At 40.3% G+C, this 16,405-nt stretch overlaps 1 protein-coding gene across 1 annotated transcript in view; it reads left to right on the forward strand.

The window, feature by feature from the left end:
* Nucleotides 1-16,405, forward strand: part of VAT1L (vesicle amine transport 1 like) — a 676,099-nt gene that overhangs the window by 521,041 nt on the left and 138,653 nt on the right. The window contains exon 5 of the mRNA XM_053699561.1: nucleotides 3,547-3,650. Within this exon, the coding sequence (XP_053555536.1) occupies nucleotides 3,547-3,650 (104 nt within the window). The remainder of the gene's footprint in view (nucleotides 1-3,546; nucleotides 3,651-16,405) is intronic.

A 16,405-nucleotide genomic window follows, 5' to 3' on the forward strand; every position in this document is an offset into this window, starting at 1 on the left:
ATCAAGGGGGAACCAGAAGTTCCCTAGCGATGTTGGAAGTCTCAAAGATAATTCGCTGGGCAGAGTCTCACTCTTGCCACCTGTCAGCGATCTACATCCCAGGCGTGGAGAACTGGGAGGCGGATTTTCTAAGGTCGCCAGACTTTTCATCCGGGGGAGTGGGAGCTTCATCCGGAGGTCTTTGCTCAACTGATTCGTCGTTGGGGCAAACCAGATCTGGATCTCATGGCGTCTCGTCAGAACGCCAAGCTTCCTTGTTACGGATCCAGGTCCAGGGACCCGGGAGCGGTGCTGATAGATGCTCTGACAGCCCCTTGGGTCTTCAACATGGCTTATGTGTTTCCACCCATTCCCGATGCTTCCTCGTTTGATTGCCAAGATCAAACAGGAGAGAGCTTTGGTGATTCTGATAGCGCCTGCGTGGCCACGCAGGACCTGGTATGCAGACCTAGTGGACATGTCGTCCTGTCCACCGTGGTCTCTGCCTCTGAGACAGGACCTTCTAATTCAGGGTCCTTTCAAACATCCAAATCTAATTTCTCTGAGGCTGACTGCATGGAGATTGAACGCTTGATTCTATCAAAGCGTGGCTTCTCGGAGTCGGTTATTGATACCTTTATACAGGCTAGGAAGCCTGTTACCAGAAAAATTTACCATAAGATATGGCGTAAATATTTACATTGGTGCGAATCCAAGAGTTACTCATGGAGTAAGGTTAGGATTCCTAGGATATTGTCCTTTCTACCAAGAGGGGTTTAGAAAAGGGCTTATCTACTAGTTCGTTAAAGGGACAGATTTCTGCTCTGTCTATTCTTCTACACAAACGTCTGGCTGAAGTTCCAGACGTTCAGGCTTTCTGTCAGGCTTTAACTAGGATTAAGCCTGTGTTTAAGTCTGTTGCTCCGCCGTGGAGCTTAAACTTAGTTCTTAATGTTCTTCAAGGCATTCCATTTGAACCCCTTCATTCCATTGATATCAAGCTGTTATCTTGGAAAGTTCTGTTTTTGATGGCTATTTCCTCGGCTCGAAGAGTCTCTGAGTTATCTGCCTTACATTGTGATTCTCCTTATCTGATTTTTCATTCAGACAAGGTAGTCCTGCATACTAAACCTGGGTTCTTACCTAAGGTAGTTACTAACAGGAATATCAATCAAGAGATTGTTGTTCCATCTCTGTGTCCTAACCCTTCTTCAAAGAAGGAACGACTTTTGCATAATCTGGACGTAGTCCGTGCCCTGAAATTCTATTTGCAGGCAACTAAGGATTTTCGTCAAACTTCTTCCCTGTTTGTCGTTTACTCTGGACAGAGGAGAGGTCAAAAGGCTTCGGCTACCTCTCTCTCTTTTTGGTTTCGTAGCATAATACGCTTAGCCTATGAGACTGCTGGACAGCAGCCTCCTGAAAGGATTACAGCTCATTCTACTAGAGCTGTGGCTTCCACCTGGGCCTTTAAAAATGAGGCCTCTGTTGAAACAGATTTGCAAGGCTGCGACTTGGTCTTCGCTTCACACTTTTTCAAAATTTTACAAATTTGACACTTTTGCTTCGTCGGAGGCTATTTTTGGGAGAAAGGTACTTCAGGCAGTGGTTCCTTCTGTTTAATGTTCCTGCCTTGTCCCTCCCTTCATCCGTGTACTTTAGCTTTGGTATTGGTATTCCATAAGTAATGGATGACCCGTGGACTGACTACACTTAACAGGAGAAAACATAATTTATGCTTACCTGATAAATTCCTTTCTCCTGTAGTGTAGTCAGTCCCACGGCCCGCCCTGTTTTTACGGCAGGTCTAAATTTTAATTAAACTCCAGTCACCACTGTACCCTATGGTTCCTCCTTTCTCGTCTGCTTTGGTCGAATGACTGAGTATGATATGTGAGGGGAGGAGCTATATAGCAGCTCTGCTGGGTAATTCTCTTGCAGTTTCCTGTTAGGAAGAGATATATTCCATAAGTAATGGATGACCCGTGGACTGACTACACTACAGGAGAAAGGAATTTATCAGGTAAGCAATAAATTATGTTTTCTACATATATCTTATAATGTTAATTTATAATAGATATCTATACCTATATATCTATAGGAATAGATAAACAGGTATATATATATATATATATATATATATATATTTTACAATTAAAATAACATTGTTCTGTAAGTGAAGAACACTGGAAATGTGAAATAGTCATTAACTCCTGTCAAGTTAACAATCGAGCAATAGGTGTTTATTCTCCTGCGCTCTTCATTGAGGTCTATGGGGTGAATGCATGAACGTGGTCACAGCTTCCTGAGAGTGCTATAGCACCAAGGGCTAAGCATGTTTGCAGGGTCATGGGATGTGTACCCAGTGCAGTCTGAGAGTGCAGTCCTATACCTTGTTTTGTATATGTCTAGGGTGATTACATAAGTCTGTGAACTCTGACTTATTCTCAGTTTGATTGAGAGCTTGCATTTGTATGACTGTATTAGGGACCCAGGTTTTGGAAGAGACCCCTTTATGTGGTACCTGGGCTTGTCCCATTTGGCCAGATGCGGTAACTTTGTTTTTAAACTTAGCTGAGAGCTTGTAAGCGAGTGCTAGACTTTCTCTGTGTATTGTATTAATTTATTTTGTAATTTTCCCTATGGGCCTTGCACCCAGGCTTGTCTGGGGTTAACTGCCTGTGACTCTGGAGACAGCACAGCTTCCTGAGAGTGTTATAGCACCCAGGCTGAGCATGTTGCAGAGTCATGGGATGTGTATCCAGTCCAGTCTGAGAGTGCAGTCCCCCTTCTGTGTTTTGTCACAATATAACAAAGTCTATAAGGCAATCTTTTTACTTTCAACTTGTAATACGAGTGCAACCCAACGCACGCAAACAGATTACTTTACTCTTGTGCTCGCCACTTTTAATCTGGCCCTCAATGTGCTTTTGGAAAAGTGTGATGTAACAAAAAGTAAATTAATCTTCTTGAGAGGCAACTCGTTACAAAAAATAAAAATTATCCTGGTAAGCTTCTTAGACCATGTGATAGGCATTGGGGCTCTGTATGGAGCTTGAAGCCCTGTGTTTCTGGCGAGCCAAAGAACGCTGCTCCATAACCTGTCCGTCTGCTCTGAGGAGACGGACAGACATCGCCGCAATTCAACCAGATCGAATACGATTGGGTTGATTGACACCCCCTGCTAGCGGCTGATTGGCCGCAAATCTGCAGGGTGCAGCGTTGCACCAGCAGCTCACAAGAGCTGCTGGTGCAATGCTGAATGCAGAGAGTGTATTGCTCTCCGCATTCAGCGATGTCTGTCGGACCTGATTCGCTGATCGTATCATGTCAGATAGACACATAATAAATAGGCCCCATTGTTGTTATCATACTCATGCCTAAAAATGAGCAAGGATCTGATTTAGAATATTTTGAAATATGTGGATGGTTTATACACACATGTATATGTATATTTATGTATTTTTAACTATACATTTTTAGGTATTTGCTTTTGTCTTTCAGGAAAGCGTGCCTTCAACTGTGATATATGTGACAATGTTTTGATCATCTTTTTTCATTTTGCAGAATTTCTCCTGATGGGGTTGATATTGTTCTGGACTGTCTATGTGGAGAAAACACAGGAAAAGGCATAGGACTCCTCAAACCACTGGGAACATATATTTTATATGGTAGGTTCTTTCTTTCTTTCCATTAAATACAGTAGAATTACATAATTAGCAAGTGCATACTAAAAAGACAATGCAGCAACACTTACTTTGAATTTCAAATAAGCAGTACTTTTTTTTCTGATATATTTGTTTTTCCCCATTTGCTGACTCTCTTTATCATGTGACAGCCATCAGCCAATGACAAACTAGTATACACATGCACTACGAACTTGTGCACATGCTCAGTAGGAGCTGGTGTCTCAGAAAGTGTGAATGTAAAAATACTGTGCAAAATTTGCTAATCAAAGTAAACTGGAAAGTCTCTCAATGTTGCATGCTCTATCTGAATCATGAACGTTTCAATTTAACTTTAGTGTCCCTTTAAAGGGACATAAAGCACAAAAATGTCTTTCATGATTAATATAGAGTATATCATTTTAAACAACTTTTTAATTTACTTCTATTATCAAATCTTAGTTTCCTAAATTGTTTCCTAGTTTGTTATCCTTTGTTGAAAAGCAGGGATGTAAGCTCAGGATTGTGCACGTGTCTGCAGTACTATATGGCAGCAATTTTGCAAGAATGTTATACATTAGCAAGAGCACTAGATGGCAGCACTATTTCTTGTCATGTAGTGCTTCAGGCATGTGCGCGCTACCTACCTTGGTATCTCTTCAACAAAGAATAACATTAGAACAAAGAAAATTGGATAATTTAAGTAAATTGGAAACTTTTTTTAAATTATATTCACTATCTGAATAATGAAAGAAAAATGTTGAGTTTTAAAGTCCCTTGAATGGGATGGAGGGGGAGGGGGGAGGCTATTGAGGGGGGCAGCTACACTACAAAACTGGGAAACACTTTTTTTTCAGCAAACTGGGTATTGGTAGACAGCTGCCAGTACCCAAGATGGCGGCAAATAGGTAGAGGGGGAGGGTTAGAGAGCTGTTTCTGCCAGTACTTAAGATGGCGGTGACAATTGTGAGGTGGGAGAGGGAAGAGAGCTGTTTGAGGATGGTCAAGGAGGGATCAGGGGGTGGGATATGTCGGGTGGGAGGCTGATCTCTACACTAAAGCTAAAATGAACCCTACAAGCTACCTAATTAACCCCTTCACTTCTGGGCATAATACAAGTATGGTGCACAGCGGCATTTAATGGCCTTCTAATTACCAAAAAGCAAAGCCAAAGCCATAAATATCTGCTATTTCTTAACAAAGCTGTTTGTAAATAATTTCAGTGAGAAACCTAAAGTTAGTTAAAAAGTTAACTTTTTTTTTTTATTTGATCACATTTGGCGGTGAAATGGTGGCATGAAATATACCAAAATGGGCCTAGATCAATACTTTGGATTGTCTACTACACTACACTAAAGCTAAAATTAACCCTACAAGGCTACTTAATTAACCCCTTTACTGCTGGGCATAACACAAGTGTGGTGCGGCAGCTGCATTTAGCGGCCTTCTAATTACCAAAAAGTAATGCCAAAGCCATATATGTCTGCTTTTTTCTGAACAAAGGGGATCCCAGAGAAGCATTTACAACCATTTGTGCCATAATTGCACACGCTGTTTGTAAATAATTTCAGGTGAGGAACCTAAAGTTTGTTTTATTTGATTTGGCGGTGAAATGGTGGCATGAAATATACCAAAATGGGGCCTAGATCAAATACTTTGGGTTGTCTACTAAAAAGAAATATATACATGTGAAAGTTTATTCCGGGATCCCTGACAGATATCAGTGTTACAATGTAACTATCGCTAATTTTGGAGGGAAAAAAATGGTTTGAAAATCGCAAAAGTGCTACTTGTACTTATTGCCCTATAACTTGCAAAAAAAAGCAAATAAGATGTAAACATTGGGTATTTCTAAACTCAGGAGAAAATTAGAAACTATTTAGCATGTGTGTTTTTTGGTGGTTGTAGATGTGTAACAGATTTTGGGGGTCAAAGTTAAAAAAAAAGTGTGTTTTTTTTTCCATTTTGTCATCATATTTATAAAAATGTTTTATAGTTAATTATATGATATGATTAAAATAATGGTATCTTTAGAAAGTCCATTTAATGGCAAGAAAAACGGTATATAATATGTGTGGGTACAGTAAATGAGTAAGAGGAAAATTACAACTAAACACAAACACAACAGAAATGTAAAAATAGCCTTGGTCCTTAACGGTAAGAAAATTGAAAAATGGTCTGGTCACTAGGGGTTAAAAAAAAGATATTGTGGTAAGTTGTAGGTTTTAGCCAAGATTATCATGTTAGTATTAATTAAAGGGCATCTTTTTAGATAATATTTACCACTGGCATCTCCAGAGAAGGTGAGGGGGGAGTGGGAATTAAAACCCAGATTCAGGATTACTATATTTTACATTTTTTGTTATGAGCTTTGGCTAATTTCTCTGCTTTGAGAAAGAAACCTATCTGTCTGGTAGTATTCATAGTAAGTCCCAGTGACAGCAATGTCTCTCTGTATACAGTCTCTAGTGGTGAGTAATCAAATCAGTCCCAGAGGTGAAATGAAAAGTTCACAGTGCTGCCGTGGTAAACCTCGAGGACTCTGTATGAGAGCAGTGGTAAAATGCTAAGGTACCTGACTGGGTGTGGTAGCTGCACATACGCAAACACAGCCAATGGCAACTTGAGTAAGAAGCAGTCTCACCTTTCATCCGTGGCATATCTAGGAAGCAGTGCAGGGAAAGTCCCAGTCCTGGTCCAACGATAAGGAAGTGTTTGACCTCTCCTACTCGTCTGGGCCACTGTATTGGACATGCTGGAACCTGGAGACTTCCGGGATCGGGTGGGGCCTCCGATAACCTACTGCGTCTCCATGGGAATGTTCGCACCCAGGTAGCCACACCCTCCTAGACGGCAGAGGTGCAGATGGGCTAGGTGAACAGCTGCAGGCAGGGATACCATCAGGTCAGTACTGTAAGGGACTGCTAGGATTGCAATGAAAGCAGGTACTGAGTCCGGTGTTAAAGCGGCTATCTCATGCCGGTCAGTATGCAGGAACAAAAAAGGTAGGATCCGGATCAGAATAGTAAAGATGGTTCATTCAAGCTGTAACAGTACATACACTCAAAGGGTCCGAATTATCAAGCTCTAAAGACCGCTACTCCATAACTGGTCCGCTGCCTCTGAGACTGGGGTCTTCAATCCGCTCAATCCTATACGATCAGGCTGATTGACACCCCCTGCTAGAGAACGATTGGCCGCGAATCTGCAGGGGGCAGCGTTGCACAAGCAGTTCTGGTGAACTGCTTGTGCAATGATAAATGCCAACACCGTATGCTGTCAGCATTCAGCGATGTCTGTTGGACATTATACGCTACAGCGTATATTGTCGGACAGACATTGATAAATCGTCCCCCAAAGTGTGGAAGGGCAGCTGTTGAGGGTCTGACCGCGTTTCCGCATGCTCAGATGTGCTTCTGGTAGTATATATACTACCAGATGTTAGTTAAACTTCAACTGTAGAGAACTAACAGGCTCCTTACAGCATTGTATGCTTTTTCCTGCAGACCCCTGAACTAGGGGGATAGTTGTAACATAAACGATCATGTCAATGACAAAAGAAAATTTGGCCTTAGATGTGGAAATTACCCTGCTCCTTAAAGGTTTACAACAGTGCAGAAACTGTTGTGTATCACAGCTAAACGCCTCATGACCAGGTACAATTTACTACGGGGAGCTAGCTGAACATGAACGATGTGCCAAGAGACGTATATCTGCAGCCACCAATCAGCAGTTATCTTCCATTAGTGCATTGCTGCCCTGAGACTACCTAGGTATGCTTTTCAACAAAGGATATGAAAAGAATGAGGCAAAATAAATAAGCAAATTGGAAACTTGTTTAAAATTGCACGTTCTATCTGAATCATAAAAGTTCTTTTTTTTACTTTATTGTCCCTTTAAGATTTTAATATAAAATGTCTAGTAGTAAAACAACCTTGGAATATTTTTTTTTTATTTTGCACCCTTTGGTGTAATTTAGCTCTGAAAATTGTGGATTTTATCATTCTCAGAGCTGAAATGTACACTTCTCAAGGCTAACCCTGCCACGTATCTGTCCCCTAAATGGCTTTATCAGATAATAAGTTCAACACAATGCAGTGTATACTAACATAACCACCATAGCTAGTCTTTTCTTCTCCAGTCAAGGCCCGGATTGGTTCCTCCATTAAGGAAAGTAGTGGGTGGAGTTTGGCTCCTGAAAAACAATTGCACCAAACAAGACATTAATTTGTTTTAAAAAAAATGTGTAGACTTGGCTGATATGTTTATTTTATAGCAAGTCAAGAGACATGTCTTGTAATTACATGAAGATTAGTGTCCCTTTAAAGGGACATTAAACACTAAATAAATGCTAGATAGAATGATGCGTTCAAAGAAAAGATCAGTCTGAGAATAACATGTAGATGTATTTTTTAAGTTTTGTCAGGTGTTTAAATTTTGACAAAATAAGTGTAAAGTTTTAATGTCTATACAATAATGGGAGCGGGCCATGTTGTAACTTAGGTTACCTTCTCTGCTGTGGCCAATAAGAGACAGTTATAAATAGGTCATCAAGAGTGTTCAGCCAATATAATAGCCTTCTGCACTTCCATTTTCTAACAGGAACTGAAATGCTCACAATTTCAGAATGGAATTACAGGAAACAGTGACAAAATAAATAGTATATTGCAGAGTATTTTTTTATTCATACAATTTATCATTTTATATTACCAACTCAAAGTATTCAATGTCCCTTTAACAAAGCCTTGCAATGATAAGTGAAAAGAAAGATGTTGAGGAGTCTGTTAAATTTTGTTGGCAACACATCTGTTTTGTATATCTTTATACCCACTTAATTTAGGGCTAGATTACAAGTGAGGCACAAACGGTTTTGCATTAGCATAATCGTGTTTTTAGCCATTTTCATTCCACTGATATTACGGGGCCGATTTATCATTGTTCAGGCGGACATCTATAAATGCCGACAGTATACGCTGCACCTTCGTGGTGGTGGCGGACAAGTTAAGGAGTATCGGTCTTAAGACCGCTGCTTCTTAACTTCAGTTTATGGGAACTTGAAACTATGGGGGGTAGATTGCAGCAACCCCTGCTTGATAAATCTACTCTTGTAAGTGGAGCGAAATCACGATTTCACAAGCGCAATCGCCATTTACGCTTTAATCCTTACCGCGATCTCAAAGCTTTGGTTAACTGTTTTCCAAAACAAAAAAGTTGCACAAAACGCTTCAAAAGTACACTACAAAGTACAGTTACATTCATATTAACACTTTCTAATAAAAAATTATTCACAAAAAAAGTTATAAGGGCTCAAAGATAGGAGATCTCCGGTGTTAGAAAAAAAAAAAAGCAGGCAAATGATTCAGATAGATTATGCCATTTTAAGCAACTTTCTGCTTATCATTGAAGCTGCAAAGAGGTCTATAGGGGGGTGATTGCCTGCTCCCTAAGGATCTCATAGAGTAAGTGATTCGGCATTTTGTGTTAGTGTTTTTAGCTAGCTGTCAGCTTCAGTGAAGCATTATCAAGGTACTGTGTGCACTTCGTTATGCTGTAGCTGATTGCAGACTCTGTTTGTATGTGGGTCTTATGGGGGCTGCTTAGGAATTCTACCGCCATACTGTTTCCACTTTATTATTTGTGCCAGTCTGAGTGTCTACTGCCATACTGTCACATTGCTTGCTTTCCAGCTGGTCTGTCTATGGTGCCTCAGCATTTCGGTCACCTCTTGGAGGAGCTGAACATCTAAAACAGGACGCAGTTGCTTGTGTCTCTTGGTGGGAACACAGTCTTCTGGCTTTCCCGCTATTGGTTCTTGCCAGAGAGTAGCTCCGCCCCTCTTCATTCTCTTCGGCTGGGTACAGGAAGCACGGCTCTATAGTGTATCACTGGTGCATCGGTCACTGAGGTATAAGGAGTGGGTGAGATTCTCATTCCGGAGTACAAGAGGCACTTTAATGTGGCACATTTATTTAGGGGATATTTTATAAGGATAATTTTTTTTAAAGTTTGTAACATAGTTTGTCAACACACTTTTGGTGTCGTATAATAAAGGTTATCTTATAGGCTTATAACCCATTATAGAGCTGACTGAGGCTGCAGCCACTGATTTACAAATGACTTAGGGTAGCACCTCAGATTTGGACATTTCTATTAATAAATGTGCAAGTTGGTTGCTATCTGTCCCCCTAGCACAACTTTGTAGTTCCTGTTTAGCAACTGCTCTTCAGTCTCATACTCATGATAGGAGCTCTAGTGCTTTAGTGTCTCATCCACCTATTTACATTACTCACTTACTGAATTTGCCCTAGATTTTTTTTTATTATTATTTAAATATTTCTTTTATTAAGGTATCATACTCATACAACATATGTCAAAAGAAAAACATTAAAATACAGGTAAAACAGGTGTAGATCATATTGGCATACAGGCCTAGATTTGGAGTTTTGCGGCCAAGGGGTGCGTTAGCTACGCATCGCTTTTTTCTGGCCGCACTTTTTAAATACCGCTGGTATTTAGAGTTCACAGAAGGGCTGCGTTAGGCTCCAAAAAGGGAGCGTATAGCATATTTAACCGCCACTGCAACTCTCAATATCAGCGGTGCTTACGGACGCGGGCCAGCTTCAAAAAACGTGCTCGTGCACGATTTCCCCCATAGAAAACAATGGGACAGTTTGAGCTGAAAAAAAACCTAACACCTGCAAAAAAAGCAGCGTTCAGCTCCTAACGCGGCCCCATTGTTTCCTATGGGGAAACACTTCCTATGTCTGCACCTAACACTCTAAACATGTACCCCGAGTCTAAACACCCCTAACCTTACACTTATTAACTCCTGATCTGCCGACCCCCGCTATCGCTGACCCCTGCATATTTTTTTAAACCCCTAATCTGCCGCTCCGTACACCGCCGCAACCTACATTATAGCTATGTACCCCTAATCTGCTGCCCCTAACACTGCCGACCCCTATATTATATTTATTAACCCCTAATCTGCCCCCCCACACGTCGCCTCCACCTACCTACAATTATTAACCCCTAATCTGCCGACCGCACAGCGCCGCCACCTACGTTATCCTTATGTACCCCTAATCTGCTGCCCCTAACACCGCCGACCCCTATATTATATTTATTAACCCCTAATCTGCCCCCCACAACGTCGCCGCCAGCTACCTACAATATTAACCCCTAATCTGCCGACCGCACCTCACCGCTACTCTAATAAATGTATTAACCCCTAAAGCTAAGTCTAACCCTAACACTAACACCCCCCTAAGTTAAATATAAATTAAATCTAACGAAAAAAAATAACTCTTATTAAATAAATTATTCCTATTTAAAGATAAATACTTACCTGTAAAATAAACCCTAATATAGCTACAATATAACGAATAATATATTGTAGCTATTTTAGGATTATATTTATTTTACAGGCAACTTTGTAATTATTTTAACCAGGTACAATAGCTATTAAATAGTTAATAACTATTTAATAGCTACCTAGTTAAAATAATTACAAAATTACCTGTAAAATAAATCTTAACCTAAGTTACAATTAAACTTAACACTACACTATCAATAAATTAATTAACTACAATACCTACAATTATCTACAATTAAACCTAACACATACACTATCAATAAATTAATTAAATACAATAGCTACAAATAAATACAATTAAATAAACTAACTAAAGTACAAAAATAAAAAAGAACTAAGTTACAAAAAATTAAAAAAATATTTACAAACATAAAAAAATAAAAAATATTACAACAATTTTTAAACTAATTACACCTACTCTAAGCCCCCTAATAAAATAACAAAGCCGCCCAAAAATAAAAAAATGCCCTACCCTATTCTAAATTAAAAAAGTTCAAAGCTCTTTTACCTTACCAGCCCTTAAAAGGGCCATTTGCGGGGCAAAGAATTCAGCTCTTTGCCTGGTAAAAAAAAACACAATACCCCCCCCCCCAACATTACAACCCACCACCCACATACCCCTAATCTAACCCAAACCCCCCCTTAAATAAACCTAACACTAAGCCCTTGAAGATCGTCCTACCTTATCTTCACCACGCCGGGTTCACCGATCGGTCCACCAAAGTCTTGATCCAAGCCTCCGAAGTCTTGATCCAAGCCCAAGCGGGGGCTGAAGAGTGACATCCATCCTCCGGCTGAAGTCTTGATCCAAGCGGCAAAATGAAGAAGTCCATCTTCGGGAAGAAATCTTCATCCTATCCGGGCAGAAGAGTAGATCCGGGACCGGCAAAACATCTTCATCCAAGCCCGCATCTTCTATGTTGTTCCATCCGATGACGAGCAGGCTGATCTTGAAGACCTCTGGCGCAGATCCATCCCTCTTCGTTCGACGTCCAACTGAAGAATGAAGGTTCGTTTAAGGGACTTCATCCAAGATGGCATCCCTCGAATTCCGATTGGCTGATAGGATTCTATCAGCCAATCGGAATTAAGGTAGGAAAATTCTGATTGGCTGATGGAATCAGCCAATCAGATTCAAGTTCAATCCATCAGCCAATCAGAATTTTCCATCAGCCAATCAGAATTTTCCTACCATAATTCCGATTGGCTGATAGAATTCCTATCAGCCAATCATAATTCGAGGGACGCCATCTTGGATGACGTCCCTTAAAGGAACCTTCATTCTTCAGTTGGACGTCGAACGAAGAGGATGGATCCGTGCCAGAGGTCTTCAAGATCAGCCGCTCGTCATCGGATGGAACAACATAGAAGATGCGGCTTGGATGAAGATGTTTGCCGGTCCGGATCTACTCTTCTGCCCGGATAGGATGAAGATTTCTTCCCCGAAGATGGACTTCTTCATTTGCCCGCTTGGATCAAGACTTTAGCCGGAGGATGGACGTCACTCTTCAGCCCCCGCTTGGGCTTGGATCAAGACTTCGGAGGCTTGGATCAAGACTTTGGTGGACGGATCAGTGAACCCGGCGTAGTGAAGATAAGGTAGGAAGATCTTCAGGGGCTTAGTGTTAGGTTTATTTAAGGGGGGTTTGGGGTTAGATTAGGGGTATGTGGGTGGTGGGTTGTAATGTTGGGGGGGGGATTGTGTTTTTTTTACAGGCAAAAGAGCTGAATTCTTTGGGGCGTTGCCCCGCTCAAATGGCCCTTTTCAGGGCTGGTAAGGTAAAAGAGCTTTGAACTTTTTTAATTTAGAATAGGGTAGGTCATTTTTTTATTTTGGGGGGCTTTGTTATTTTATTAGGGGGGCTTAGAGTAGGTGTAATTAGTTTAAAATTGTTGTAATATTTTACTTATGTTTGTAAAATATTTTTTTATTTTTTTGTAACTTAGTTTCTTTTTTATTTTTTGTACTTTAGTTTAGTTTATTTCATTGTATTTATTTGTAGGTATTGAAGTTAGATTAGGGGTATGTGGGTGGTGGGTTGTAATGTTGGGGGGGGGATTGTGTTTTTTTTTACAGGCAAAAGAGCTGAATTCTTTGGGGCATGCCCCGCAAATGGCCCTTTTCAGGGCTGGTAAGGTAAAAGAGCTTTGAACTTTTTAAATTTAGAATAGGGTAGGGCATTTTTTTTTATGGGGGGGCTTTGTTATTTTATTAGGGGGCTTAGAGTAGGTGTAATTAGTTTAAAATTGTTGTAATATTTTTCTTATGTTTGTAAATATTTTTTTATTTTTTGTAACTTAGTTATTTTTTATTTTTTGTACTTTAGTTAGTTTATTTAATTGTATTTAGTTTGTAGGTATTGTATTTAATTAATTATTGATAGTGTAGTGTTAGGTTTAATTGTAGATAATTGTAGGTATTTTATTTATTTAATTATTGATAGTGTAGTGTTAGGTTTAATTGTAACTTAGGTTAGGATTTATTTTAAAGGTTAATTTTGTAATTATTTTAACTAGGTAGCTATTAAATAGTTATTAACTATTTAATAGCTATTGTACATGGTTAAAATAATTACAAAGTTGCCTGTAAAATAAATATAAATCCTAAAATAGCTACAATATAATTATTTGTTATATTGGTTTATTTTACAGGTAAGTATTTATCTTTAAACAGGAATAATTTATTTAATAAGAGTTAATTTTTTTCGTTAGATTTAAATTATATTTATTTTAGGGGGGTGTTAGTGTTAGGGTTAGACTTAGCTTTAGTGGTTAATACATTTATTAGAGTAGCGGTGAGGTGCGGTCGGCAGATTAGGGGTTAATTATTGCAGGTAGCTGGCGGCGACGTTGTGGGGGGCAGATTAGGGGTTAATAAATATAATATAGGGGTCGGCGGTGTTAGGGGCAGCAGATTAGGGGTACATAAGGATAACGTAGGGGCGGCACTGTGCGGTCAGCAGATTAGGGGTTAAAAAAAAATTATAGTGGCGGCGATGTGGGGGGACCTCGGTTTAGGGGTACATAGGTAGTTTATGGGTGTTAGTGTACTGTAGAGCACAGTAGTTAAGAGCTTTATGAACTAGCGTTAGCCCAAAAATCTCTTAACTCCTGTTTTTTTTCTGCGGCTGGAGTTTTGTCGTTAGATTTCTAACGCTCACTTCAGCCACGACTCTAAATACCGGCGTTAGAAAGATCCCATTGAAAAGATAGGATACGCAAATGGCGTAGGGGGATCTGCGGTATGGAAAAGTTGCGGCTGCAAAGTGAGCGTTAGACCCTTTCCTGACTGACTCCAAATACCAGCGGGCGGTAAAAACCAGTGTTAGGAGCCTCTAACGCTGGTTTTGACGGCTAACGCCAAACTCCAAATCTAGGCGACAGTGTATAATATGCAATGTGCTACTTATTCCAACCCTTTCTTGGGTAATGACCGTATTCTGCATTAATGCACATATCTATACCTAATTTGTAACTCAATTACACATCATTAGATAATATGGCTTACAACTCATAGTCATAACATTATAATTGTAACCAACATTTTATATTTTAGCCCAATGAACAAATTAAAGTGATAAACTTAGGTAACCTATACATTGAAGTTTATATCTCCTGTTTGTCTCTTCCATCGTATAATCATAAGTCTCTGTTGAAAGCATTCTCATCTCCTCATATATCATAGCTTGTCGGCCGTGCGTGAAAAAAAAAATGGGGGGTCCATAGAAGAGTGGGGAGTCAGCGGGTGTATATGTAAAGGGATGTAAGGAGGGTGATTGGACATATAATGCAGTCCTGTTATAGTCTAAATACTTGCTGAAGTTTATCTCTAAGTGATATCTACTCCTCTAACAAATTCAATCTATCCCTGAAACATTTAATTTGATTGGTGCCATGTTTCGTAGTGTATGTGTAATCTATCCTGTGTCCTAAAGATATATTCTTCATTTTTTTGGGTGAATGTCATTTGAGAAATGACCTCCTGCACTGTAGGTGGTGAGGGCTGTTTCCATGCTCTTGCTATGAGTAGCTTTACTGATGTGAAGAAGTAAATAAGAAACTGTTTCCTAGGCAGTACCTTTTTCGGGAGTGACAAATGTAGTAACCCAATTATGGGTGTGTATGGGACATTATAGCTCAGATCTTAAAGCATTTCCTCCAGAGAGGCCTAACCAAGGGGCAGTCCCACCATATATGGGTCCACAACCCTAGTTGACCACAATTTGCCAGCAGAGCGGGGAGGAATTTGGGTATATCTTATGTAATCTTGTGGGTACTAAATGCCTCCTCACCGCTACCTTATAGTGAAGTTCTCTAAGCGCCACATTGTGTAGTACCTTCCTAGTAAATGCTAATTCTCTGTTCCAGATGCGGGTGTCCACCTCAAAGCCCAGATCAATCTCCCATGCTCTCTGGGGATTTGATATACGTTCTACATGAACCTCCGATAAAATGTAGAGGTGAAATTACATAGTTCCCCCCGACCTTCTACCTAACTGTAAGAAACTTTCCCACTTGGTTACCTCCCTCTGGGCCTCTCTCATGAAACCCCAAGCTCTCATCAGGCTGAATAGTCTAATTATTTCAAAATGATATTTCTGAGGCAGGTTAAATTTTTCTATGAAGTCTCTCGAGTTCATCCATCTACCATTCTCGTATAAGTCCCTAATGCAGCTGCTATCCTAGTTAACTTAAAGGGAACTATGTGTTTCCCGCATGCATCTTGTTATGCTTCTAAGAGGGTATATTGGTGAGGGATGGGGCGCTATATCTTCCAGATGTTTAACTCTATCCCAAAAATTCAGTTTATCAAGCAGTATGGGGTGATTAATTCCCATCTGCCGTCTATAGTGAGTTGGGATCCATATTAAATCCAATAGTTTGAGTGAGTGATGCAAAAGAGCTCGCTCTACCTCCCACCACCTAAAGGAGCTCGTTGATTGCCCCCATGCTAGGACATGGGACAGGCACGGCACATCATGATAGTAGATCAGATTCGGCAGTGCCAGACCTCCTTTATCTATGGGCCCTTGCAATAAGGAAATATAATAGAGAGTGGTGTACAGGCGTACACCCTCAGGGGGAGCTTCCTACTAACTATGTATATAAACAATAATAAACATAAAACAGCTCAACATAAAAGTCCATATGAACCATTGAGTGGATATAATCCACAAAATGGGGCAGCAGCAACCGCAAAAGGAGTCCCAATGTTCCCAGCAATGGTGTAACTTGCTATTGTGGTGTATGCCATTGTTACACCATTGCTGGGAACATTGGGACTCTTTTTGTGGTTGCTGCTGCTCGGTTGGTGACACCAGTCAGCTGGGCGGCTGTGAGGTCCCAGTCTGTCTTTATTGCAACTGGAGGTGCACTCTTTCTTGTA

This window comes from Bombina bombina, chromosome 1 (assembly GCF_027579735.1).
Source record: "Bombina bombina isolate aBomBom1 chromosome 1, aBomBom1.pri, whole genome shotgun sequence".
In the NCBI taxonomy this organism is placed as follows: Eukaryota; Metazoa; Chordata; class Amphibia; order Anura; family Bombinatoridae; genus Bombina; species Bombina bombina.